This window comes from Heptranchias perlo, chromosome 8 (genome assembly GCF_035084215.1).
Source record: "Heptranchias perlo isolate sHepPer1 chromosome 8, sHepPer1.hap1, whole genome shotgun sequence".
NCBI classification, from domain to species: Eukaryota; Metazoa; Chordata; class Chondrichthyes; order Hexanchiformes; family Hexanchidae; genus Heptranchias; species Heptranchias perlo.
Window position 1 is genome coordinate 14670998 of NC_090332.1, and position 27074 is coordinate 14698071.

Below are 27074 nucleotides of genomic sequence, written 5' to 3' on the forward strand. Positions count from 1 at the left end.
GCGGAACTTCTATTCACCCCTTTCAAGGCAAATGACAAGGCAGGGGGTGACATTCCTTAAGCTGGGAGTTCCTGCTGTTGGTCCATAGTCAGGAGCCGGCATTTGTGTGGTGACTGCTACAATGAGTGAGGCGTACCAGCTTCCACAAAGGCATACATAGGCCTCACTAGTAGGGGCCTGGCAAGTGGTCTGGACCCCTGAAGAATTAGATCAGTTTCCTTGCTCAGGGGGCTGATAGCACATTGGTAGGATCACAGCGAGGGTGCCTGGGAAAACCATGCCTCCTCCCTAGTCGATCATTGGTATTTTTTTGGGCAGGGGGCTGACGGGCATCAGAGGCGTCCATAATGGTACTTGCACCCGCTTGCCCAATGCATGTGAGGTGCCCTCCCACTGACCTCAACAGTAGAATCTGTGCTGGAGGGCAACATCCGGTGTGATTCCAGCATCATTACTGGGATGACGACCCAAGCAATTTTAGGGTCTGGGTGTTGGACGTCTTGATGGCTAAGAGGTAGTATCCACATCTCTTAGCTGTACAGATCAGGAAGTCAACAAGTTTGATCCCTTGTCTGTGCTGGGAAGGGAATGTCAGCATTAAATGACAGAGTAGTGGCCTCTACTACATACAGGCATCAGGTGAGCACAGAGTCAGGCTCAGCTGTAATTTCTTCCACAGCCTGCTGGCACTTATAGTCAAGGAATAATAGCCACTTGGGCATGATACTGAAGGATGGTACCCACTGAGGGAGTTAGCAACTTGAGGAGGGGAGATTAGAAAATTGGGGAGATAAAGTTATTTTATAAAAAGCAGCAGTGATCACTTATTACTCAACAACAATAAATGCGTTCATTGCGTTGCTATTGCACCCTGGCTTTCCCCTTTTCGTTTTTTTGCTGTATGTTCCTAAAACTGGCTGTATTTATTTTACTTACTTCGCTTCCTGAGACAGCAACAATTCAGTGATCTTTGTGACACAGAAACTACAAATGTTAATGCCTGTTATCCAACTTTTTTGTACTGCTATTTAATTTTAGGAAAATCTTGCAGGTTTTACTGGAGTTGATAGCTTCCCCAGTAGAGGCAGAATCATCTTGAAATGTCTAAGATCTTTTCATGGTCCATTTGGATTTGTTACATTTAAGAAAACATACAAGACAGATAAGCCAATAATCACAGCAGATCTTGCTGAAGATGGTTTCTTACTTACTCATTATTTGCCAATCAAAGGCAATCTGGAATGACGTAAACAAAAAAGGAAGGCTTTTAAATACTCTGTGTGCTCTGATTAGACTCACAAGATTGCACATTAGCCTGTGACGGGAAAGAGGGAGAGAGAGCAAGAAAAAAGTGTGTGCCTGTTACAACAGCTAGAGATGGCTAGCAGCAAGAGCTTGATTTATCTTCTATTTGTGGTTTTATTTCATTTGACAACAATCTTCTGCCAAACCCACGAGCAAGGTCAATACAAAGCACCATGGAGAGAAGAAAAGGTAGGTTTTAGGAACTGAGGTTTCATTGTGGTACAAGTGTGTAGACAGAGGTTGTAGTTTACATTTTAAAATGAAGAAAAGCGGAGGGATTTTTCGCTGAGCTTCTGTCTCCCTGGGGCCTGTCATTAAGAAGGATTTTAAGACATAGCATCACTAAAATAATCACTCACCATATTTTGGGAAGAGATGGGAAGTGAGGTTTAGAATATAACTCATTTGTGCTGCCTTCTTTATCTGTCAACTATCTGGCAAGATTCAGGAATTGGACTTGGGAATCGTAAGTACAATTTCAAAATTTGCAGACGACACCAAATTGGGGTTATAATTAATACTGAGGAGGACTGCAACAAAATACAGGAAGACATTAATAAACTTGCAGAATGGCTGTGTAATTGGCAAATGAATTTCAATATAGATAAATGTGAGGTGGTACATTTTGGTAGGAAGGACAAGGAGCCACACACTCCTTGGAAAATAAGAGTCTAAATGGGGTAGAGGAGCAGAGGGATCTGGGGGTACAGATACACAAATCACCAAAAGTAACGACGCAGGTTAATAAGGCCATAAAGGGTTCATTTCTAGAGGGATAGAATTGAAAAGCAGGGAAGTTATGTTAAACTTGTGAAATAGCTTGGTTAGACCAAACTTGGAGTACTGTGAACACTTCTGGTCTCCATATTATAAAAAGGTTATAGAGGCACTGAAGAAGACTCTAGAAAAGAGAAGATTGAAGGGTGACCTGATAGAGGTCTTTAAGACTATGAAAGGGTTTGATAGGGTAGATGTAAAGAAGATGTTTCCACTTGCAGGGGAGACCAGAACTAGGGGCCATAAATATAAGATCGTCACTAATAAATCCAATAGGGAATTCAGGAGAAACTTCTTTGCCCAGAGAGTGGTTAGAATGTGGAATTCATTACCACAATAAGGAGTATGTGACAAGGAGCCACATATTCCTTATTTTCCAAGGAGTATGTGGCTCCTTATCCTTCCTACCAATATGTACCACCTCACATTTATCTATATTGAAATTCATTTGCCAATTACACAGCCATTCTGCAAGTTTATTAATGTCTTCCTGTATTTTGTCGCAGTCCTCCTCAGTATTAATTATAACCCCAATTTGGTGTCGTCCGCAAATTTTGAAATTGTACTTACGATTCCCTAGTCCAATTCCTGAATCTTGACGTGAATAGCATAGATGTATTTAAGGGGAAGCTGGATAAACACATGAGGGAGAAAGGAATGTAAGGATATGTTGAGGAGGTTAGATGAAGAATGGTGGGAGGAGACTCGTGTGGAGTATAAACACCGGCATGGATCTGTTGGACCAAATGGCCTGTTTCTGTGCTGTATACTCTATGTAATCCTATGTATGATGTGGAGATGCCGGTGATGGACTGGGGTGGACAAATGTAAGGAGTCGTACAACCCAGGTTATAGTCCAACAGTTTTATTTGAAATCACAAGCTTTTGGAGCTTTGCTCCTTCATCAGGTGACGAAGGAGCTGTTGACCGGAGGTCACCGGTTACGATTACTGGCTTAGTACACAGAGCAGAAGAGTCAATTCTCTCTTAATCCTCAATTCGCTTTATTAACGTTATTAGATCATGTACATACCGCTTATACGTCTGGTTAGATATAGGCATGCAGTTTACAGCAGGTTATACAGTTTTATACTCAAACTAGGATTTAAACGCACACCCACTAAGTTTCTCTGATTAACACTCCCTGAGTGGTCACAGAATAGAAAGGATATTGTATTACCCGGAAAGGAGAGCTGACGCTGGCCAGGCGTTTCGTTCTCTCTCTCTTGACGTCGTCTCTACATCCCTGACGTAGGGTCTCTACTTCCGCAATGGTTAGTCTCTGGAGTTTCGCACACAAACACTGGCACCAAGCCTGCAATTCTTCAGTTTTAACTCCAAGTCTGTCTTTTCGAATGATGCTGTCTTCTCCGGTTGGCTTAAAGTTCCTCGAGTGGTCAGTGTCATCCCCTGATTGGCTCTGTTCCAAGGGGTTAGGTAGCATCACCTCATTACTCCTTTTCTAAATAAGGACTGGTGTCCCATCACAGCTCCTTTGTCCCTTAGAAGCGGAACTAATTCAAACCGGTTCCGGCCAGCTCAGACCAGTGACTGAACTCCAGGTCACTTCAGTTCAAAAGTTAGTGTCTTTGTTAGCAATTCAAAATAAATTCAATACTTTTCTGCAGCCCCTGGCCAACAGAGCAAAGCTCCGAAAGCTTGTGATTTCAAATAAAGCTGTTGGACTATAACCTGGTGTTGTACGACTCCTTACATTAATCCTATGTAAGGTTGTCACTAATACAAAAACCCCAATTTTAACTAGTGTGAATGCAGCTGGAGGGGGCTGGGGCAGGCATGAAGCTCTGGCCATTTTAACTCCTGGGCCTCATTGCCATGTTGCAGCAGACTCCCGCCTGTAGCTGGGAATCGCTACCTGGCCAGCAGATGGGTGAGGCACTTCAGGTGACAGGAGGCAGCCACCGCCAGGGACCCAAGGAAGCAGTCCCCAGCATATGGGAAGTGGAAAGGAGAGGGGGAGCGAAGCCCGGGCAGGATAGGACCAAGGCTTCCTCGTTTGGCCCGGAGGATCACTCCTGCTTCTCCTGGCCCACAAGGAAATCTTCAAACAATTCAAACTTACCTGGGCCTCTTCTGGCCCCGATCCTGCCTGTTGCCAGGTTTCGCTGATAAGGTCCAGCACTGTGCGCGACCCCGAGTAAAAATGACGTTGGGGTCTGAACGACGTCATCGAACCCTAACTTTTAGATATTAATAATACCCCCATCTGCCTGCAGCGAGCAGCCCTGAAGCTGCCAAAATCCTAGTAGTTAAAATGGCAGTGGTAATGGGAAGACAGCAGAAAGTGCCTGGCCGCCATTTTAACCACCCGTCCTATTCCCACTGGGTGGGTAGGGTTAAAATCGGCCCTAGAATAGGGAAGATTAAATGATCTTGTGCATTACATTAAAAGTAAAAAAAATACTGCTTAGATTTACACATAGTATGAATTGTCCCAGGGTTTAGGTGACTTTATATAACTAATATAGTTAATCCAATTGCTGGTTTTCACTTTTCAAAAGGGATTTTGCTGTCAGTTTTACAACATTTTAAAGTCAAGAACAGCCAGTGACCCACACATTAGTTTCATAATAATATTGTCACAGGAATGAGACTCTATGACAAGTTTCTATGTTTTTAGCAAATGTTTATTTTGGAACATCGATCATCGCATTGTATGTATTTCAAAATAAATGTTTGCCAAATACTTTGTCAGGAAGAACAGATATAAAACTATAAAGATATCGCCTAACCAAAGTAATTTTCATAAATTGTAAGTAATGTTCCCCTTTATAGATTTCAGTTTTTGGTAATGGTGCTGAGATTGCTGTTAAAGGCTGTAAACTAGTGAGAGTGGCATTGTAATGCAGTGCCTTCAGCTCTAATATCATGTTCCACAGAGTACTGTTGTAGGAAGAAGCTTTGTGTCCGGGATTCTTTATGCAGTGAGTTATTCATTGCGACCATGCTTTGTGGAGGGGCATTGAGTTGATTGATGCCAGGCGTTACCCCAATCACCCGTAGCTGCTTATATACCTCCTAGAAGCCAGACATAGAGTGATATTGGCACATGGCTGGCTTATTTCCGCACCCTCTATCAACCATGGGAGAATTACTCAATGCTTTCTTTCCAGTTGACTTTCATTGAGGAATGGTGCACAGCCTGGGGAGATCATAAACGAACATAAAAATAAATGCCTTTATAAACAAAAGACTAGAAACCTCATGTTTTTGTAATAACAGTTTGCTTCACATATTTTTAATTTTCTAACTAACTCAATGTCTTTAAATTACCAGCTGCTCCATAAGCCCAAGTACCTGGCTGCGACCGACATCCGGAACATTACATCACTGACCAACATTTCTCTGATGTGGTATAATGATCTGAGACCAATGCTTAGGGAAAGATATCCAGGCTCTATTGGAAACGTTGCTGTGCGCCAGGTGAGTAGAGAGCGCCTGTAAAACAATGAAGTACATTAAAGTTTCATTTACCCTGGAAGCTTCGTGTCAGAATGAAGCAACTTTAGCTTGCATAGGCTTGGCTTATATTCATTCCCATAAGTATAGAAGATTGAAGGGGTGATCTCATCGAGGTGTTAAATTGTTAAAAGGATTCGATAGGGTAGATACAGGAAACTATTTCCTCTGGTGGAGGAATGAAGAACAAGGGGGACATAATCTTAATGTTAGAGCTAGGCCATTTAGGAGGGAAATCGGAAATATGTTTTCACACAGAGGGTAGTAGAAATCTGGAATTCTCTCCCCAAAAAGGCTGTGGATTCTAGGACAATTGGCGATTTCAAGTCTGAGATCGACTGACTTTTGATAGGTTAGGATATCAAGGGATATGGAGCTTAGGCGGGCAAATCGAGTTGAGATACAGATCAGCCATGATCTAACTGAATGGCGGAGCAGGCTTGAGGGGCTGAATAGCCTACTCCTGTTCCTATATTCATCTCAGAACTGGAAGGCCTTCCCATTCCGAAGCAGAACTCCATGCACTGGTGCTACAATAAGCAGGGACAGAGGTAAGATCACAGGTAAAGATACATCAGTGACACTTGTGAACTTACAGTCCATCAGTTGGTAAATGCCAAATGAAAGAATCAGCACAGTGAAATTATTTCAGCACTTTTTATTCACACAATAGGAAGGGGTGAATTTGAATATGTAAAACTCTCAGGATTTCTGTCTGACAGTAAATGTTTTCAGAAGTTTAAAGGAAATTTATGCCCTAACTAGAATAGTTGGGTAAAATCACAGATACCATGATTCAAAGAAAAATTAATTTCTTCCAAGAGTGACATTTTGACTCTGGGCATGTTAAGCAGTCTACAGCTGCGGGTTCTTGTCCAGTCTGACCCTGTTCCCTAGTCAGCATGCAGTAGAATGACAAATGCAATACTCTCAGTATCCTGCCTGTCAGTCCAGTTGATCTGGTGGAAGGGTTAAGAGAATGCTACTACAATTACTAAAAGTAACAATTCCCTTTGGACAGGTGAGGTTTCAAGGTATACCACTCACCCTTTCAAAGGCACAAATCCCTCTACTGTCTCCCTGCCTATTAATTGAAGTGAAGGCAACTCCGAGTGGCATTTGCAGAGGCCCGGGCCTCTGCAAATGCCACTCGGAGTTGCAGAAGTCTGCTAACAGAGGCATGAAAGTGGCCCAGGGACAAATCCCCCTTCAATTTTGTTTTCATCTTATCAGTTCCTGCCCTTAGGTTGGCACCTCTATAGAGATGAACACAAGAATTCATGTATGATGGAATGAAACCTTAACCAGTGTGTGACCAGGGCTCCAAGGGTTAAATAATGAGGTGAGATTACATAAAGTAGGCTTGAATTCCCTGGAAGATAGAAGATTAAGGGGGATTTGATTGAGGTGTTTAGAATTTTGAAAGGAATTGATAGGCGAGATGGAGAGAAACTTTTTCTGCTGGTGGGCGAGTCTAGGACAAGGGAACATAACCTTAAAATCAGAGCCAGGCCATTCAGGAGTGAAGTTAGGAAATACTTCTTCGCGCAAAGGGTGGCAGAAGTGTGGAACTCTCTCCCATAATTTTAAATCCGAGTTCGATGGATCTTTCCTAGCCAAGAGTATTAAGGGATTTGGAGCCAAGGCGGGTAAATGGAGTTAGGGATACAGATCAGCCATGATCCCATTGAATGGCTAAACAGGCTCGAGGGGCTGAATGGCCTACTCCTGTTCCTATATTACTGTGCCTCTATTAAGAAAAAAAGTCAATAGAAATTCCAGATTAAGATGCCTTTTACCTAGCTACTTCTTCAGCTTCTATGAGAGTTAATCCTTGTTAAATTTGTTTTTCTCCACAGCACATTGTGAATCGGTTAAGTGAACTCCAGGCTGGCTGGGTAACTGAAGAGGACACATTCCACGAGGCAATACCCTATGGAACGGTCACATTTTCAAATATAATCAGTACCCTGAATCCCTCAGCCAAGCGAAGACTGGTGCTGGCTTGTCACCATGACTCAAAATACTACAACAAGTGGTGGTATAGCAGAGTATACGTGGGTGCCACAGATTCTGCTGTACCATGTGCCATGATGTTGGAACTGGCTCGTGCACTGGACAATCTGCTACTTGAGATGAAGGTACTCCTTAATAAATGATACATCACAGCACTGACATTGTAAATAATTAACCTGGTAAATTATCACTTAAAATTCTATGTTATTTGATATCACTCGCTTGTACCAAGCCATCCAAAAGAGATTGTTAAAATGTTAAGCTAAACATTAATGTATGTTGTAGTTTAACATTTCAACAATATTCACCTTTTTCATGCCATCTACATTAAAAAATGAACCTTTTTTCTGCATTTTCACATTCTCTGCTAGAAGGTGATCACAAGAAGGATGATTAATATGGTGACGTTTCAGACTTCACTCTGGTACTGGTAAAGTTTGACAGAAGCTGTAGAAGAACTCACTGCTGCCACTGATAAAACTAATACAGATATTTAGGAGGAGGGGATTTCAAATTGGGTCGCCTTTCCTGTGGTACCCCTCAGATGCCTAGGTGGTTTGTACATTAATTCAGCCTGTTAGCACCATGGCCTGTCAACACAAGATGCTAAAAAGACACACAAAAGTATACCAGCGCCGAGAGTCAATAAAAAATATTGATGATATCTGTAGTAATCTACCATCTGTAATAAAAGTATATGCAGTAATTTTAACTAGATATTAATCCTTTGCAGAAACTACCCACTGATATCTTTGACAATAAAGCATTAACACAACCTAAATAATTGGGTTAAGACCATAACATGATGTACTGATTTACTTTATGGGGATATTTTTGGACAAATGTGCAGGGATAAGGACGTTGTAGAATCAGCATGGCTCAGTGGTAGCACTTTGACTCTGAGTCAGAGATTGTGGGTTCCAGCACCATTCCAGGGCTTGAGCAAATAATTTAGGCTGATAGTCCAGTGCTGCACTGCTGAAGGTGCTGTCTTTCAGATGAGATGTTAAACCATGGCCCTGTCTGCTTGCTCAGGATGACATAAAGATCACATGATGCTATTTGAAGCAGAATTCTCTTGCTGTCATGATCAACAATAATCCTTCAACCAACACCACTGAGACAGCTAATCTGTTTTTTTTTTATTCGTTCACGGGATGTGGGCGTCGCTGGCAAGGCCAGCATTTATTGCCCATCCCTAATTGCCCTTGAGAAGGTGGAGGTGAGCCGCCTTCTTGAACCGCTGCAGTCTGTGTGGTGAAGGTTCTCCCACAGTGTTGATAGGTAGGTAGGGAGTTCCAGGATTTTGACCAGCGATGATGAAGGAACGGTGATATATTTCCAAGTTGGGATGGTGTGTGACTTGGAGGGGAACGTGCAGGTGGTGTTGTTCCCATGTGCCTGCTGCCCTTGTCCTTCTAGGTGGTAGAGGTCGTGGGTTTGGGAGGTGCTGTCGAAGAAGCCTTGGCAAGTTGCTGCAGTGCATCTTGCAGTAGATGGTACACACCGCAGCCACGGTGCACCGGCGGTGAAGGGAGTGAATGTTTAAGGTGGTGGATGGGGTGCCAATCAAGAGGGCTGCTTTGTCCTGGATGGCGTCGAGCTTCTTGAGTGTTGTTGGAGCTGTACTCATCCAGGCAAGTGGAGAGTATTCCATCAGACTCCTGACTTGTGCCTTGTAGATGGTGGAAAGGCTTTGGGTAGTCAGGAGGTGAGTCACTCTCTGTAGAATACCCAGCCTCTGACCTGCTCTTGTAGCCACAGTATTTATGTGGCTGGTCCAGTTAAGTTTCTGGTGACTCCCAGGATGTTCACGGTAGGGGATTTGGCAATGTCAAGGGGAGGTGGTTAGATTCTCTCTTGTTGGAGATGGTCATTGCCTGGCACTTATCTGGCGCAAATGTTACTTGCCACTTATCAGCCCAAGCCTGCATGTTGTCCAGGCCTTGCTGCATGCAGGTATGGACTGCTTCATTATCTGAGGGGTTGCGAATGGATCTGAACACTGTTATTTATCCCACTGCAATTATGGAACATTGATGCCCACAAAATTGGCTGTTATGTTACAATATGCATGCAGCAAGACATACACAATATCCAGGCTTCGGATCATAAGTGGCAAATAACATTCACGCCACACAAGTATCAGACAATGACTAGCTCCAATAAGAGAGAGCCAAATCACCTCCTCTTGATAGCCGAGTCCCCCACCATCAACAACCCAGGGGTCACCACTGACCAGAAACTCAACTAAAGCAGCCACTTAAATGCCGTGGCTCGAGAGTAGGTCAGAAGCTGGGTGTTCTGCAGCAGCTGGCTCACCTCCAGACTCCCCAAAGCCTCTCCACCACCGACAAGGCACAAGTGAGGAAAGTGATGGAATACTATCCACTTGCCTGGATGTATTCAGCTGCAACAACACTTCAGAAGGTCGACACCATTTAGGACAAAGCAGTCCGCTTGATTGGCAGCCCATCCACCATCATAAATATCCACACCCTTGCTTGATTGTCTGCTCACTCACTAGCTTAAAAAACATCACTCTCTCCACTACTGGTGTACTGTGGCTGCAGTGTGTTCTATCTACAGGATGTGCTGGTGAAGGGAGTGGATAGGGTGCCAATCAAATGGGCTGCTTTGTCCTGGATGGTGTCGAGCTTCTTGAGTGTTGTTGGAGCTGCACTCATCCAGGCAAGTGGAGAGTATTCCATCACACTCCTGACTTGTGCCTTGTAGATGGTGGAAAGGCTTTAGGGAGACAGGAGGTGAGTCACTCACTGCAGAATACCCAGCCTCTGATCTGCTCATGTCGCCACAGTATTTATGTGGCTAGTCCAGTTTAAGTTTCTGGTCAATGGGGACCCCCAGGATGTTGATGGTGGGGGATTCGGCAATGGTTAAGCCGTTGAATGTCAAGGGGGGGTGGTTAGACTCTCTCTTGTTGGAGATGATTATTGCCTGGCACTTGTCTGGCACGAATGTTACTTGCTACTTATGAGCCCAAGCCTGGATGTTGTCCAGGTCTTGCTGCATGCGGGCACAGACTGCTTCATTGTCTGAGGGGTTGCGAATGGAACTGAACACTGTGCAATCATCAGCGAACACCCCCATTTCTGACCTTATGATGGAGGGAAGGTCATTGATGAAGCAGCTGAAGATGGTTGGGCCTAGGACACTGCCCTGAGAAACTCCTGCAGCAATGTCCTGGGGCTGAGATGATTGGCCTCCAACAACCACTACCATCTTCCTTTGTGCTAGGTATGACTCCAACCACTGGAGAGTTTTCCCCCTGATTCCCATTGACTTCAATTTTACTAGGGCTCCTTGGTGCCACACTCAGTCAAATGCTGCCTTGATGTCAAGGGCATTTACTCTCACCTCACCTCTGGAATTCAGCTCTTTTGTCCATGTTTGGACCAAGGCTGTAATGAGGTCTGGAGCCGAGTGGTCCTGGTGGAACCCAAACTGAACATTGGTGAGCAGGTTATTGGCTAATAATGCCAAAGTCTTGGGTTCAAAAATCATAAACGGCCAGGAACACTTCAAGGGTTACCTCTAACCCAGTGCAGCAAGAAGATTTAAAATTGTGCAGTACAAATGGCTTATCATCATACTATGTCACAAAGAATTGGAAAAAATGGAGGCTTCTGCCAGGAAACTGACTCAACAGCAGATTTACATATTGGGCATACTGTCGAGAGTTTAAATTGAAACATCATCAAAATAGTGATTCAAGAAGAAAGGCATATTTTATAATAGCACCTGAAACAGTACATTCCAAAGTGTTATGATTTAGGGACTAGCCCAGATCGGTGTTATTTTGCCAAAGTGTGGTCTACGTGTATTTTCTTTGTTCCAACATTTCATTGAGTTTCAATTTTTGAAATTGTCTCAACAGAAATATCATTTTATTCAGTCAGTTATCCAGATATTCCATTTTTAATGTGGGTAAATTTCTATAAGTTTACAGTTAAAATTATTTCTCCTTTGTTTAGGATATTAATGACAGGCCAGATCTTACCCTGCAGCTCATTTTTTTTGATGGAGAAGAAGCATTTGAATATTGGTCTGAGACTGATTCACTTTACGGCTCTCGACATTTGGCACAGACGATGGAGAAGATGGCACATCCACCTGGTGCAACTGATACCAACCAGCTGCATGGAATTGTAAGTAATAACCATCTTTGAGACAGGAAGAAAGGCAAGATGTGATTGTCATCTTGACAGTAGACAAGATATGCTTCAATAAAACATTGAGGAATCACAATGCAGCTTTTCTCAATCACAGATTAAAGCAGAGTTCCTAAAGATCCAATAAATCTATTTTGTCTGCTTGTTAATAGCAATGTGAAGTTGGACTACTTGCGTTAATGGCATTGTGAAGTTGGAATGCTTGGTTAATGGCAGTATGAGGTCAGAGTGTCCAGTTAATGCTAATCATAGAATCATAGAATCATAGAAGTTACAACATGGAAACAGGCCCTTCGGCCCAACATGTCCATGTCGCCCAGTTTATACCACTAAGCTAGTCCCAATTTCCTGCACTTGGCCCATATTCCTCTATACCCATCTTACCCATGTAACTGTCCAAATGCTTTTTAAAAGACAAAATTGTACCCGCCTCTACTACTGCCTCTGGCAGCTCGTTCCAGACACTCACCACCCTTTGAGTGAAAAAATTGCCCCTCTGGACCCTTTTGTATCTCTCCCCTCTCACCTTAAATCTATGCCCCCTCGTTATAGACTCCCCTACCTTTGGGAAAAGATTTTGACTATCTACCTTATCTATGCCCCTCATTATTTTATAGACTTCTATAAGATCACCCCTTAACCTCCTACTCTCCAGGGAAAAAAGTCCCAGTCTGTCTAACCTCTCCCTATAAGTCAAACCATCATGTCCCGGTAGCATCCTAGTAAATCTTTTTTGCACTCTTTCTAGTTTAATAATATCCTTTCTATAATAGGGTGACCAGAACTGTACACAGTACTCCAAGTGTGGCCTCACCAATGCCCTGTACAACTTCAACAAGACATCCCAACTCCTGCATTCAATGTTCTGACCAATGAAACCAAGCATGCCGAATGCCTTCTTCACCACCCTATCCACCTGTGACTCCACTTTCAAGGAGCTATGAACCTGTACTCCTAGATCTCTTTGTTCTATAACTCTCCCCAACGCCCTACCATTAACGGAGTAGGTCCTGGCCCGATTCGATCTACCAAAATGCATCACCTCACATTTATCTAAATTAAACTCCATCTGCCATTCATCGGCCCACTGGCCCAATTTATCAAGATCCCGTTGCAATCCTAGATAACCTTCTTCACTGTCCACAATGCCACCAATCTTGGTGTCATCTGCAAACTTACTAACCATGCCTCCTAAATTCTCATCCAAATCATTAATATAAATAACAAATAACAGCGGACCCAGCACCGATCCCTGAGGCACACCGCTGGACACAGGCATCCAGTTTGAAAAACAACCCTCTCCAACCACCCTCTGTCTTCTGTCATCAAGCCAATTTTGTATCCAATTGGCTACCTCACCTTGGATCCCATGAGATTTAACCTTATGTAACAACCTACCATGCGGTACCTTGTCAAAGGCTTTGCTGAAGTCCATGTAGACCATGTCTACTGCACAGCCCTCATCTATCTTCTTGGTTACCCCTTCAAAAAACTCAATCAAATTCGTGAGACATGATTTTCCTCTCACAAAACCATGCTGACTGTTCCTAATTAGTCCCTGCCTCTCCAAATGCCTGTAGATCCTGTCCCTCAGAATACCCTCTAACAACTTACCCACTACAGATGTCAGGCTCACCGGTCTGTAGTTCCCAGGCTTTTCCCTGCCTCCCTTCTTAAACAAAGGCACAACATTTGCTACCCTCCAATCTTCAGGCACCTCACCTGTAGCGGTGGATGATTCAAATATCTCTGCTAGGGGACCCGCAATTTCCTCCCTAACCTCCCATAACGTCCTGTGATACATTTCATCAGGTCCCGGAGATTTATCTACCTTGATGCGCGTTAAGACTTCCAGCACCTCCCTCTCTGTAATATGTACACTCCTCAAGACATCACTATTTATTTCCCCAAGTTCCCTCACATCCATGCCTTTCTCAACCGTAAATACCGATGTGAAATATTCATTCAGGATCTCACCCATCTCTTGTGGTTCCGCACATAGATGACCTTGTTGATCCTTAAGAGGCCCTACTCTCTCCCTAGTTACTCTTTTGCCCTTTATGTATTTGTAGAAGCTCTTTGGATTCTCCTTTGCCTTATCTGCCAAAGCAATCTCATGTCCCCTTTTTGCCCTCCTGATTTCTCTCTTAACTCTACTCCGGCAATCTCTATACTCTTCAAGGGATCCACTTGATCCCAGCTGCCTATGCATGTCATATGCCTCCTTCTTCTTTCTGACTAGGGCCTCAATCTCCCGAGTCATCCAAGGTTCCCTACTTCTACCAGCCTTGCCCTTCACTTTATAAGGAATGTGCTTACCCTGAACCCTGGTTAACACACCTTTGAAAGCCTCCCACTTACCAGACGTCCCTTTGCCTGCCAACAGACTCTCCCAATCAATTTCTGAAAGTTCCTGTCTAATACCATCAAAATTGGCCTAATGTGAGGTAAACATGCCTGGTTAATGGCAGTGTGAGACGGAGTTGTTTGGTTAATTGCAGTGTGAGACTGAATTGTCCGGTTAATGGTTAGGTGAGTTTGTACTGTCCAGTGGGAGGGTTGTCATATGAGGAGAGATTGAGTAGAATGGGCCTATACCCTCTGGAGTTTAGAAGAATGAGAGGTGAACTCATTGAAACATACAAGATTCTGAAGGGGCTTGACAGGGTTGATGCTGAGAAGTTGTTTCCCCTGGCTGGAGAGTCTAGAAATAGAGGGCATAGTCTCAGGATAAGGGGTCGACCATTTAAGACTGAGATGGGGAGGAATTTGTTCACTCAGAGGGTTGTGAATCTTTGGAATTGTCTACCCCAGAGAGCTGTGGATGCTGAGTCGTTGAGTATGTTCAAGGCTGAGATAGATAAATTTTTGGACTCTAAGGGAATCAAGGGATAAGGGATCGGGGATCGGGCGGGAAGTGGAGTTGAGGTCGAAGATCAGCCACAATCTTATTGAATGGTGAAGCAGGCTCGAGGGTTTGTATGGCCTACTCCTGCTCCTATTTCTTATGTTTCTAGTTAATAGCTAGGTAAGATTGGAGTGTCCAGTTAATGGCAAGGTGAGGTTCAGTGCCTTTGTTATTGGCAGTGTGAGGTTGGAGTTGTCTGATTTAATGGTGGTGCGAGATTGGAATGCCTGCATTAAAAGTAGTATGAAGCTGGAGTAACTGTTTAATGGCAGTGTGAAGTTGGAATGTCCGTATTAATAGTGTGAGATTGGAACAGTTGTTTTGTTTTCTGCATTCTGTTTTGCATATGGACTGTAAACATAGGAATCCCATTGTCACCAATGGTAGGCAGCAAACTTGACTTTGCCTTATCTTACTCCTGCAAATGCGTTCTACTAAAATAGATGTAAGCAATGGTCCTCTGGGAATTCCTTTAAATAGCATTATTAGATAAACTGTTGGAGAAAAACAAGTTATATATTTAGAGATGGGATACACTGATCTGTTTAGTTACTCCCTATAGTAAACTTCCCTCTTTATGGTAGTATATGTATTGTAAAGCTGAAAGCTATTGGGTGGGATTTTCTAATTGGCAGGTAATATAGATTTGCCACATGGCAAAATAAGTTAACACTGCAATTATTTTCCAACCCCAGCAGCACATACATTAGTTAATCAGAGTTTTCACAGGTAATATCCAAACATTTTAATCACACGTATAATGTATCCTTAACCTGGATAATGCTCCCAAGGCAATTCACAAACGGCAGATCATATAACAAGCAGGAATGGGGAGAAGGTGACAAAAGACACGGCCCAAAAGGACATTGTTGAGGAGAGTTTTGAAGTGAAGAGATGTGGAAGATAGAGTTTGGGAAAAAAAGCTCCACTATGCACGGTTGTGATATTTAACATTATAAATGTAGAATACTGTCAGCCGATAAAAGAGGAAGGGCATCTGGCCAATGGTAAAGTGTGTGCTAGATGACAAAGATATTTGTAAAAATTAATTCCCCTGACTGATATGCAAACACACATAGGAGTCTTATTCTGTTGAAGACATGACTCTAACCTTGTGGAAGATGGAGGTACTTTAAAGAAAATCAAATAAATAGGCAATGTGATATAAGCTACTTTTTATTTGCCTTTTAATAATGAACAACATCAGGAACTGATGGTCATTCAACTGCCCTTCCTTGATTGCCTTAAGAAAATTGGGACTGATGCTGTTATCGTTGACTCTGAGTGAAGGTCCTTTAGAACAAGTTTCCAGAATAAAGTGGTTGCATATTAAAGTCTTAAAGAAGTATAGAATCATAGAAAGTTACAGCACAGAAAGAGGCTTTTTGGCCCATTGTGTCTGTGCCAGCCGAAAAAGAGCTATCCAGCTTAACCCAACTTTCCTGCACTTGGTCCGTAGCCCTGTAGGTTATACACTTCAAGTGCTCATCCAAGTATTTTTTAAATGAGTTGAGGGTTTCTGCCTCTACCACCCTTTCAGGCAATGAGTTCCAAACCCCACCACCCTCTGGGTGAAAAATTTCTCCTCAGCTCCCCTCTAATCCTTCTACCAATTACTTTAAGTCTATGCCCCCTGGTCACTGACCCCTCAGCTAAGGGAAGTAGGTCCTCCCTATCCAATTTATCTAGTCCCGTCATAATTCAATTAAATTTCCCCTCAGCCTCCTATGTTCCAAAGAAAAAATAAGTTGGATCTTAGTTGGATTAAACCAGAGGAATCTGGATTCTGTAGGTGAAGGAGCCCTGATTACCCTAAACTACCTACATTGTCATCATGTCCCGACCTGGTGGTTTTTAAACCAATAATCCATTACTGTCAGTCTAGCCAGTACCAGGTAAACCCATTGCAAAATTAGACAATAACCGTTGTCTCCACAACACAATCTCAGTTACTAATCCATCTTAAAAACTCTGAAACAAAGATAACCATGTTGATTTTATGAAACCCACATTAATTTAATTTAAAACTGCCTATCATTGATAAATCAATATTAATACATTTTGGTAGCTTTACAAATAAAGAAACAAGTTTCAAATGTACTATCTTAGGGAAGGGATAATGGTATTAATATAAGGTTAAAACAATTACCAACCCATAAACATTTTAATGATGGAAATTATATCAGATGGGACCCCTTTCTTAATTCTACAAGATCTATTTGGTAGTCACTGGGAGTTGAGGGAATTGAATAACCTGTTGATTTGCTAATGTACTAATTTGACAAACTGCTTACATTCCTCATAGGACCTATTTGTGTTATTGGATTTAATTGGTGCTCCAAATCCAAGATTTCCAAGTTATTTTCCAAATACAGCTCAATGGCATAAAAGACTACAGCTAATAGGTAACTAAAACTAGCAGAAATATTAGTTATGTTGATTATTATACATTTGGTGGCTATTATATGTCGGAAATTTGTTTTTTTGTCTTCTTACATTTTGTTTCCTTTGCTCTTTCCTTCTGAATTGTATGTACCCACTAATTGCCGCCCCTCAGGTTACTCCTTCCATTTTATCTCCTTCAGCTGGGAGACTATAATAAACGTAACTTTATGAAGAGCAATAAGGAACTGCACTTTAGACTGACTTAAAACAATTCTTCTCAATGAGATGGGAGAACAAGACACTGAAGTGGGGTATTATCCCACCTCCCCCCTCCCATAATGCTACGTTGTTAGCTCAGTCAAGGAAAAAAAACAGCTGATAAATATCTGATTAGGAGCAAGACTGAAGGTTATGAGATATGTATAAATTGAGTTGTTAGGGCTGGGTGTAGTGCTGTCATCTTACAAAGAGCAGTGGGCAAGGTTAAATATAGGAAATATGGAAGGTATAGATACTTGAAAATTCTTATAATTGCTTTTAGGGATTGGGGTGTATTTATGCAGAGTTTTCTCTCAGAAGTTTAAATAGGTGGAACAGTAAATAATTGTGTAGATCCTACACAATCTGTAGAAGGATCAGACTTGATTTCATGCCACACTTAGGAACAAAGGAACAGGAGTAGGCCGTTTAGCCCTTTGAGCCTGTTCCGCCATTCAATGAGATCATGGCTGATCTGTGACCTAACTCCATGGGCTCGATTTTAGGGTCGGGTTTCCGGCGGGTTACCAGCGGGGTGGCCCCGAAAATCCCGATCTCCGGTCACGTGACCGGATCGCGACGAAATCCCGGCCACTTCCGGGTACCGCGCTGACGTGCGGGGCTGCGCGCGCAAGCCCCGCTGGTGGGACTCCCGCAGGCAATTAAAGCCAGCGGGGTTCCACTTGAGAGTACTTAACTTGATCGTTGTGGTCAGTTAATGAGCTGAAGCAGCTGTCAAAAGAGGAAGTGTGGGATTTTAGGTTCAAGGCAGTGAGTTTCCCACACTGGGGGAAACAGACTCCCTCCAACCAGGCGTGTTGCAGCCAGCAGCCTGTGGCAGGTGCCAAGGTGCGCTCCACGGGGGAGAGCCCTCACCCACGCAGGAGGCCACCGCGTCACATAGGGCAACCCCTGCCCTCCACCACCCCCCGCCAAGCCAGAGGACAGACCGACATGAGACCGCAGCCCCAGTCCGAGGAACCACACACCTACCCTGCACAACCCCTCAGACCAACACCTGCCAGTTGGGTGGTGTGTGGACACCCTCGGAGGACGAAGAGCATGACCAGCACCAGCAGCCTCGCAGTCCACGCCGTCCGCCGCGGAGACGTGGATCCCCCCAACACGGTGTTGTTGCACGCCCACCTGCACAGCAGGAGGGAGGGCTACCGCAGAGAGAGACGCGTCGCAGAGGGCACTACCCTCGCCACAGGGTCCACAGACCGAGGCGCAGCTCCCCGGACCTCTCCGAGCAGCAGTGCACAGGGAGGCGCAGATTCGCTCGACATGTAGTCGTGGAGATCTGCAGCCTCTTTCATGCCGAGCTGCTCCTGGCTGGCCCCAGCACCAACTGCTTACCTGTCGCTGGCAAAGTCACCACTGCCCTCCACACCTTCTCCTCCGCATCCTTCCAGGGTGCAGCCGGCTACACCGCCGATGTCTCTCAGTCGTCTGCGCGGACGAGCCCTGCAAATACACCTGCACCTACTCTGCAGTAACACGATGGGTGGCATCAGTGGTGGGTCCTCATAGTGATACCCAGGAGCGGGCATTATTGGACACAACGGACAGGATTCGCGGAGACATGGCAGTGGTGGTGTCAATATAATGTGTGCTGTTTGTTGCTCTGAAATTCAATATGGGTAACACCCATGACAAACCCTCAGACACCCTTGTGCACCCCCTTCATGCTGACGAGACGTTTGCCTTACGCTGCCTACTGCACATATGTGATGCATGCCCTGTGGCTGCAGCACAGGTGGTGGCAGGTTGAGTGAGGCTGGCCGTGAGGGAGATGCACGAGAGGGTGAGTATGGGATGGAGCAATGAGATTGTATGAGGAGTGGGTTGCGTGTTAGTGGCAGGGTGAGTACTGGCGAGGTGAGTAGGTGGAGGTAAGATGAGGACGGGGTGTGAGTGGGTATGAAGGGTGATGTGACAGAATAGTGTTGGCGGTGCCGAAGGAGATTTGGGGTGGGGGCAGTGTTGTGGCAGACGGAGTGTAGGGGAAAGACTTTGTGTTCTCACTGTGGCGGACCTACTGCGGTCATTGCAGCGCCTCCTGCACTGTATGCAGGTGGGCCATATGTTGGTGGCGCAGGTGACCCCCTCTGCCACCTCGAGCCAGGCCTTCTTGGTGGCAGAGGCAGGCCGCTTCCTCCCACCCGCCGGGGGGAAGATCTGTGTCCTCCCCCTCCTCCTCACCCCATCTGATGATAGCTGGGGTGAGGCATCATTAAACTGGGAGCAGCCTTCCCCCTGGGCTGCTCCATGCTGCAATTTGTCCCATTGGTTGCAGCATCTGTCAGTGGAGGACTGCCCCTTTAACTAGAGAGCCTCCAGCTGACAGATCGTACTGCGCATGCGCAGCCCGACCGACGCGCAGGCCAGCGCCGTGGACCCCGGAGGAGCAGGTAATTGATTCCGATTAGTGTGTTGCCTGCTACGATCGCGTGGGCAACCCACTAATTTCGCCGTCTGCGTTTTCAACGCTCCCGGAGGACCACCCGCTGGGAACCCGCAGGCCTGCTAAATTCGAGCCCCATATATCCGCCTTAGCCCCATATCCCTTAATACCTTTGGTTAACAAAAATCTATCAATTTCAGATTTAAAATTAACAATTGAACTAGCATCAACTGCCGTTTGCAGAAGAGAGTTCCAAACTTCTACCACCCTTTGCGTGTAAAAGTGTTTCCTAACTTCACTCCTGGCTCTAATTTTTGGCTATGTCCCCTAGTCCTACACTTTCTAACCAGTGGAAATAGTTTCTCTCTTTCTGTTCCCCTTAATATCATGAAAACTTCAATCAATAAGAATTGTTCTTAAGGAATGCTGAAGAAATGGGGAAATGTGTTCAAGGACAGATGAGTTACAATGTCAGCTGATGACTTACAGTGGAAAACTAAGCAAACTGGACAGTAGTAGTTACTGTTCTGTATTGAATTAATTCTCATTCCCATATTTATGTATTAATCTGTGATTCTACTCAGTGGCTCCTTATGGAATGTCCAAAACTGATTTATGACCATTGGGGATTTCTTCATCTAGGCTGTAAAAAAAAATGCAACTGCAGCTTGAGTTGGATCACAAATGGCACATAAGGAGATGGCTGTTGATTGAAGAACTTCAAAATGTTAGTGGCAGCTTCTTGGATAAGCAATTCCACAAGTTTCAAAGTCTTTGCATTAAATTATTAAATGTGGTTGTCATACCACACATACCACATGAGAGTCAAAAGCAAAAATTGGAGTCAGGGAGGGAGGGAAGATTACAGATCATCTTGCTACTTTGTGTATAAACCAAGGAAAAGTAGGTTGTTGCAGGAATGGGCAACACTGAGTAAACTGAAAGTTGGGTTGTTGCAAATATATGTACAACATCAAAAGAATGGCTTAAACCAGTTTCTTCCTTTCTTCAGGATTTTTTTAAAGTAATTTTCTAGCTCTCAAATGGATGGCCATTGAAATTTCAAACACGGCAATGCCTGAGGTCTCATTAAGGAATAGTGAAAACAAAAGTAGTGGCTCAGGTCAGAAGTGGGATATTTGCTGATGATAGCACAGTGTTCAGTTCCATTCGCAACCCCTCAGATAATGAAACAGTCCATGCCCGCATGCAGCAGGACCTGGACAACATCCAGGCTTGGGCTAATAAGTGGCAAGTAACATTTGCACCACACAAGTGCCAGGCAATGACCATCTCCAACAACAGAGAGTCTAACCACCTCCTCTTGACATTCAACGGCATTACCATCGCCGAATCCCCCCACCATCAACATCCTGGGCGTCACCATTGACCAGAAACTTAACTGAACTAGCCACACAAATATTGTGGCTACAAGAGCAGGTCAGAGGCTGGGTATTCTACGGCAAGTGACTCACTTCCTGACTCCCCAAAGCCTTTCCTCCATCTACAGGGCACAAGTCAGGAGTGTGATGGAATACTCTCCACTTGCCTAGATGAGAGAAGCTCGACACTATCCGGGACAAAGCAGCCCGCTTGATTGGCACCCCATCCACCACCCTAAACATTCACTCCCTCCACCACCGGCGCACCATGGCTGCAGTGTGTACCATCTACAAGATGCACTGCAGCAACTCGCCAAGGCTTCTTTGACATCACCTCCCAAACCTGCAACATCTACCACCCAGAAGGACAAGGGCAGCAGGCGCATGGGAACATCACCACCTGCACGTTCCCCTCCAAGTCACAAACTATCCTGACTTGGAAATATATCGTCGTTCCTTCATTGTCGCTAGGTCAAAATCCTGGAACTCCCTACATAACAGCACTGTGGGAGTAACTTCACCACACAGACTGCAGCGGTTCAAAGAGGCAGCTCACCTTCTTAGGGATAGGCAATAAATGCTGGCCTTGCCAGTGACGTCCACATCCCATGAATGAATAAAAACAAAAGCTAAATAATGGGGAAACCACATTAAAGATGAAACTAGTTTATAGGAGGGTATGTATGTACCCTGAGTATGAACCTAGCAACTCCACAAACCAGCAAGCGGCTACTCCCGTGCTCTGACCTGAATTCCTGCATAATTATGGTATTAGTATCATTCTTCTCGATCACGTCTGCTCCTAGAGGACCTAACAGTACACATATCTCAATGCTGTGATTGCACTAGGATAAAGTGGCAATCTACTGACATTTGTAAGAAAAGCATACTGAGCCATCTATAAAATGCTACCAAACCAACTTGCTTAATGTTGTCCAACAGAGCGCCGTCTGCATCGACTGGGTGTGCTGAGCGACCATCCCAATGAGGTGAAATATTTCTGGACCAAAATGCAAGCAGCGCATATTGACGATGACCATACACCATTTTTACAAAGAGGTATGTTGTAGCATGTCATAATGAGAGAAGACATTTTTCCCTGTTGTGTATAACAAAATCGTAGATCTGTTTATACTTAGCATAACTTCCTTGCTTTTGTACTCTGTACCTCTATTTATAGTGTGACTAATTGGATAGCTCTTTCAAAGAGTCGGCACAGGCATGATGGACCAAATGGCCTCTTTCTGTGCTGTAAGATTCTATAATACTTCCCAATTGTTTTATATTTCTTCACCTGTCATATAAATAGAATTGCCTATTAACTATATATTACTTATCTAGATTCATTGAACACTGCCTGTTTCTACAGTAGTGTTTTAATCCTTTTCTTTCCTTTTGATCCCTTTTTTAAAAAAAAACCTACAACAGGAAATTGTAAGATCAATGCAGAAGCCACCAGAGATAGAAATTTCTTTGTGTGCTATTTGTAACAAATTGGTTACTGCATTGGGATGAGATTCTTGTTATTTTAATTAAATTGTTAGCCCATTTAAAATAATGATAAAATGGTGAAATAAACAGTTTCATCAGAGACTGTTAACCAATTTGCTACAAATAGCAAACAGTAGAATTTCTCTTGATGTGGAGATGCCGGTGATGGACTGGGGTTGACAATTGTAAACAATTTTACAACACCAAGTTATAGTCCAGCAATTTTATTTTAAATTCACAAGCTTTCGGAGACTTTACCTGAGGAAGGAGGAAGTCTCCGAAAGCTTGTGAATTTAAAATAAAATTGCTGGACTATAACTTGGTGTTGTAAAATTGTTTAGAATTTCTCTGTAATATACTGTGCTGTAGAAAGCAAATCTAGAATTGTACACACTTCATCCCATTGGTAGCTCCACCCTTGTTGCAGCTGTTAGTGGTGTATTCTTAGGCAGATGAAGACATGTTCCCAGATAACTTGAATTTTCACATTAAAATTATGCATTCTAGTTAATTTTACTGTTTCTTATTCAACTAATGGAATTTAATCCTATTGTTTTCAAAAAAAAGTAACGTTTTGTTTATCTGTATTCAGCAGACCAACCAGACTAGCACTTCACTAAAAGGCACCCTTCTTCTTCAGATATACTCTCTCTCTCTCGTCTCCTTCTCCTTTTCCTCTTCCCATTCATTGACCCTTCCTCTTCCCCTACCGTTCAGAGTTGAGTCATTTTCCCTGTCCAATCCCTACCGTCCTCATTTCATAAAAACACTCTACATTGCTGATCAAAATCTTCCTGTCATTACAGCCCCAGCTGCAGCTCACATCTGACATTGCTACTTCATTCTGCAATTGGACTCTCTTCCACAGGCAGAATTCCTAATTTGTCATGAGAACACAAGTTCCCACTTGCAGCACAAGAAGCCAGAGCTGCAATGAAGCAGTAACATCTGGTATGAGCTGCAGCCAGGACTGGCAGGAAGATCAGTGAATGAAATGGTAACATCTCCTGGTTAGATCTCTTGGGGCAGTAACAGCCGATGTGTTGCCCTCAGGGATTTAGAAAGTATAGGTGTATGTTTAACTGCTGCCCATGGGAAGTCCCTGGAGTAGGTGTAGAAAATACTGATGTTTAAATGTGTGGCATGGGCTTCAGGATGGTTCATTTGTTCATCAGGATGGGATTTTCAACAGCAACCAGTACAAACAATGGAAAATCCATTACTAATCAACACCTGAATTTTATCCTCATGGCCAATATCAAGAATGTAAATACTCTGCTGTCTACCAAGCTAGTGAATTTTCTCTGACTGTTGCTGCTTGGTCATTGGTGTGGAGTTCCACTCCAACATTTTAAAAATATTGACTTCTATCACCTCAGTGACGAGTTTGCAGCCTATTTAAAATACTTTGCAAAGGGGCTGCCACATTGGTGGACGCACTGTGTTTAGCCAGAGCAGTTGTTTTATCTGCTTTCCGATGTGTTCTTTTCAAACTTGGGTCCTACTAAAGCTGAGGTTTTAAGAAGAAGACATGATCATCACAATGATATCATTCGATCGTCATTAGCCTTGTTACACATTTGTTCACGTTCAACATTATACTGTATATTATGTTAAGTACATGCCCACGATGCACTCCACTTTCTCCACAAGCCAGTCCCTTTACTGCAACAGAATCATGTTCATTGGCAAGGGGGTGACTTTTTCACCTGTGCTAAGGATTAACATTAGCTTCCTCTTTACCAGTTGTTGACCTTTTGGGGGGGGGGGGGGGGGATGAAAGGGGAAAATGTCTGTATGGCATGTCAGCGTTAGTTTTTCCCCCACCCCCTCTATGTGAGTCTTGGCAGTAGTTTCTTGCTACCAACATTTGAGAATAGTGAAGAATTGCACACCATGGTGTGTAGCATCACTCGAGCCTAGCTCCAGTACATAGAACAAAAAAACTATGGTCAATATTTTTACAAATATTGCAATACTATAATCATTGTTTGGTTATCAGCTTCCTTTCATCTGGAGATAGATATTTTCTTCCCATTCGCTGTACCCAGTGACTGGCCAAACATTTGTCATGAAGATGGTGATGCTTTTACAAATAAAATATGTCAGCAAAAGTAAAAATGTGGATATGGACTGTAAGGCCATAAAAGAAAATGATCTGCATTTTTCCACATTTAATAGAAACAGATTGAATTTTTTATGGAAAAGGGAGCATGGATATCAACAAAGTCCTCTGACTCATCACTTATGATTTTATGGGAAGGGAAGGTGAGCCTAGGTGATCGGCTATCTGCATAATCCTACCTACCAACCGTGATGCAGATGAAACCATGCCCAGTGGCATGAGGGCAATTTCACAACTTCATCAGAATTGTTGGGAGGGGAATGTGGAGCAAGAAAACTAAAAGTTGGACCAACTGGTGACATTCTAGTGAACCTTCCTAGTTGGCCATCTTGAGTGATATTGGCATTGGTCTGGGAATCTGCTTGTTTGCCCAACCTTTTTGAGGAAAGATTTCCTAGGTGTAGCAAAATCATAAACCTATTCTTTACAGATATATAACTGATTTCACTATGGCTAGTGCATGGAGGAAATCTTTGCTAATTGGTTGGGATTAGCTCTGTTTTCGAACACAACTGGTTACTATCAGCAATCCTGCTAAAAATCTACTCATGTTCCCTTGTTAAGGGAATCATCAGTATGATAAAAGTTGGCGATGTTGGTTTTAACTAAATATGGGGGGAGCGAGCAAGCAATTAAATATAGAATACAAAAGAAGAATGAATGTTGCAAGGTATATTTTGCAGAGCCCAACAGTAGTGAAATGGTTAAGGATTAGTGTGCATGAAAAGGCCAGAAAATAATTGGCAAAATGGCAAGTGAGATGAGGAAGTAGAACTGATGTTCGTATTGGCTTTCGTTTTATTTCACCAATATTAGGCCGGATTTTGTTGTAAAAATAACGGTGAGGCTAACAGCGCTCACCGTTATTCATGTGCAAATCGGACATTAGCTTCCGGTGACCACATATGCGCAGTTAAAGGTGGAAATCCGGAAGTTGCTGTCCCAGATGCGATGCTCCTCCAAAAACTGTGTGAAAACGGCATCTTGCTGTCTGGCTTCCCGATCAAATGTATTGAATGGCGTGAAGTTCCTATACTTAACTGATAGATACAGACTAAGCTCGCCAAAAAGAGTCTATTCCAGTGTAAGTACCATTTTAACAGCAAGATAAATCTTAATTATGGCCAAACAACCTCTCTGGCAATAAAAATTAACTTTTACAAGTGAGGAGTTTCATTCCTTCAGGTATTAATGTTTGTTGGGCATTTTTTTAAAAATGTAAGTAAAAATGTTTTTTTCTTACTTTTTCTTTCTGTCTCCTTTAACTCTGGCTCTAATCCAATATTTCTTCCCTTTAACTCTGGCTCTAATCCAATATTTCTTTTCCCTCTCTTTATTTTGCATACTGTGCCTGATTTGACATTGAATGCACTATTCTAACTTACACTTCCTGGTTCAGTCTCTGTGTTTCAATCTGATTGGTTAAGGAGATAGAAGCTGCTTGCCCTGTTCACATAGCTCACAGATGCCACGTAGAGGGCGCCACGCTTTTTGGATCTCTAATTTACAGGAATTTGACGTGCAAAAGCTCAAAGAAAGTCTATGGGCAAGTGCAAGTCTAACGAATATCATTCGTCCACCACTCACAGTAAAATCCGGACCAATGCATCTTGATACACTTCGGAGGAGGTCTGCCTCATATAGAGTAAATGCCTTTTATTAACTTGCTGAAATTCAGACATTTCGTGATCAGAATACTGTAGAATGTGACATTGAAAGGAATGAGCCAAATACATGTCAAGTAATGGACCTGTTGGGCTGAATGGCCTGTTTCTGTGCTGTACATACTTTATAATTCTTCACTGTTTTGTGTTCCATAGGTGTTCCCATTCTGCATATTATACCTACACCTTTCCCTCAAGTGTGGCACAGCATGGAGGATAATGAGCACAATCTGGATCCAACAACAATTGATAACCTTAGTAAAATACTGCAGCTGTTTGTTTTGGAGTATCTCAGATTATAATATAGTCTTAGTGCACACAAAATGAATGGTTCAAACCAAATCGATTTCAGAAAATACAAAGTCGCAGTGCTCGCTGCCTGAATGCAATTGGGAAACATACTGTCCGTTATTAACAAGTAACCCAATTTACTCACCCAGTTAATGCCCATTTGCATTTAATGTGTTGACTGAATCAATATTGATTGTTGCTAACCAATAAAAAAGCTTCATAGTGTGCATTCTTGATAAACAATGCATACTGGTATTAGTTTTCTTGTTGATTATTTTTTAAGTAGACATTTGAAACCTTTTTGGTGACGTGTAATTTAACTGCATCTAAAATATATCTTAATTGTAATTTTTACATTTGGCTATTAAATAGTACAGTTGTACTACACACTT

The 27074-nt window shown here is 43.3% G+C and overlaps 1 protein-coding gene and 1 long non-coding RNA gene across 5 annotated transcripts in view; one reads left to right on the top strand and one right to left on the bottom strand.

The window, feature by feature from the left end:
* The first annotated feature begins 1319 nt into the window (after positions 1–1319).
* Positions 1320–26854, top strand: LOC137324439 (glutaminyl-peptide cyclotransferase-like). The gene is made up of 7 exons (XM_067988716.1): positions 1320–1494; positions 5380–5526; positions 7422–7703; positions 11574–11747; positions 16985–17084; positions 22054–22170; positions 26548–26854. The coding sequence occupies exons 1-7, from the start codon at positions 1378–1380 to the stop codon at positions 26691–26693; spliced, it is 1083 nt and encodes a 360-aa protein (XP_067844817.1). The 5' UTR covers positions 1320–1377; the 3' UTR covers positions 26694–26854.
* Positions 3036–27074, bottom strand: part of LOC137324440 (uncharacterized) — a 44035-nt gene continuing 19996 nt past the window's right edge. For 3 of the 4 annotated variants that reach the window (XR_010963617.1, XR_010963614.1, XR_010963616.1), the window contains exons 4-5: positions 5401–5541; positions 3036–5245 (exon numbers count right to left, since the gene is read on the bottom strand). This is a non-coding gene — a long non-coding RNA (uncharacterized lncRNA). Of the gene's footprint in view, positions 5246–5376; positions 5542–27074 lie in introns of all 4 variants that reach the window. The other variant, XR_010963615.1, reaches the window with a different exon arrangement.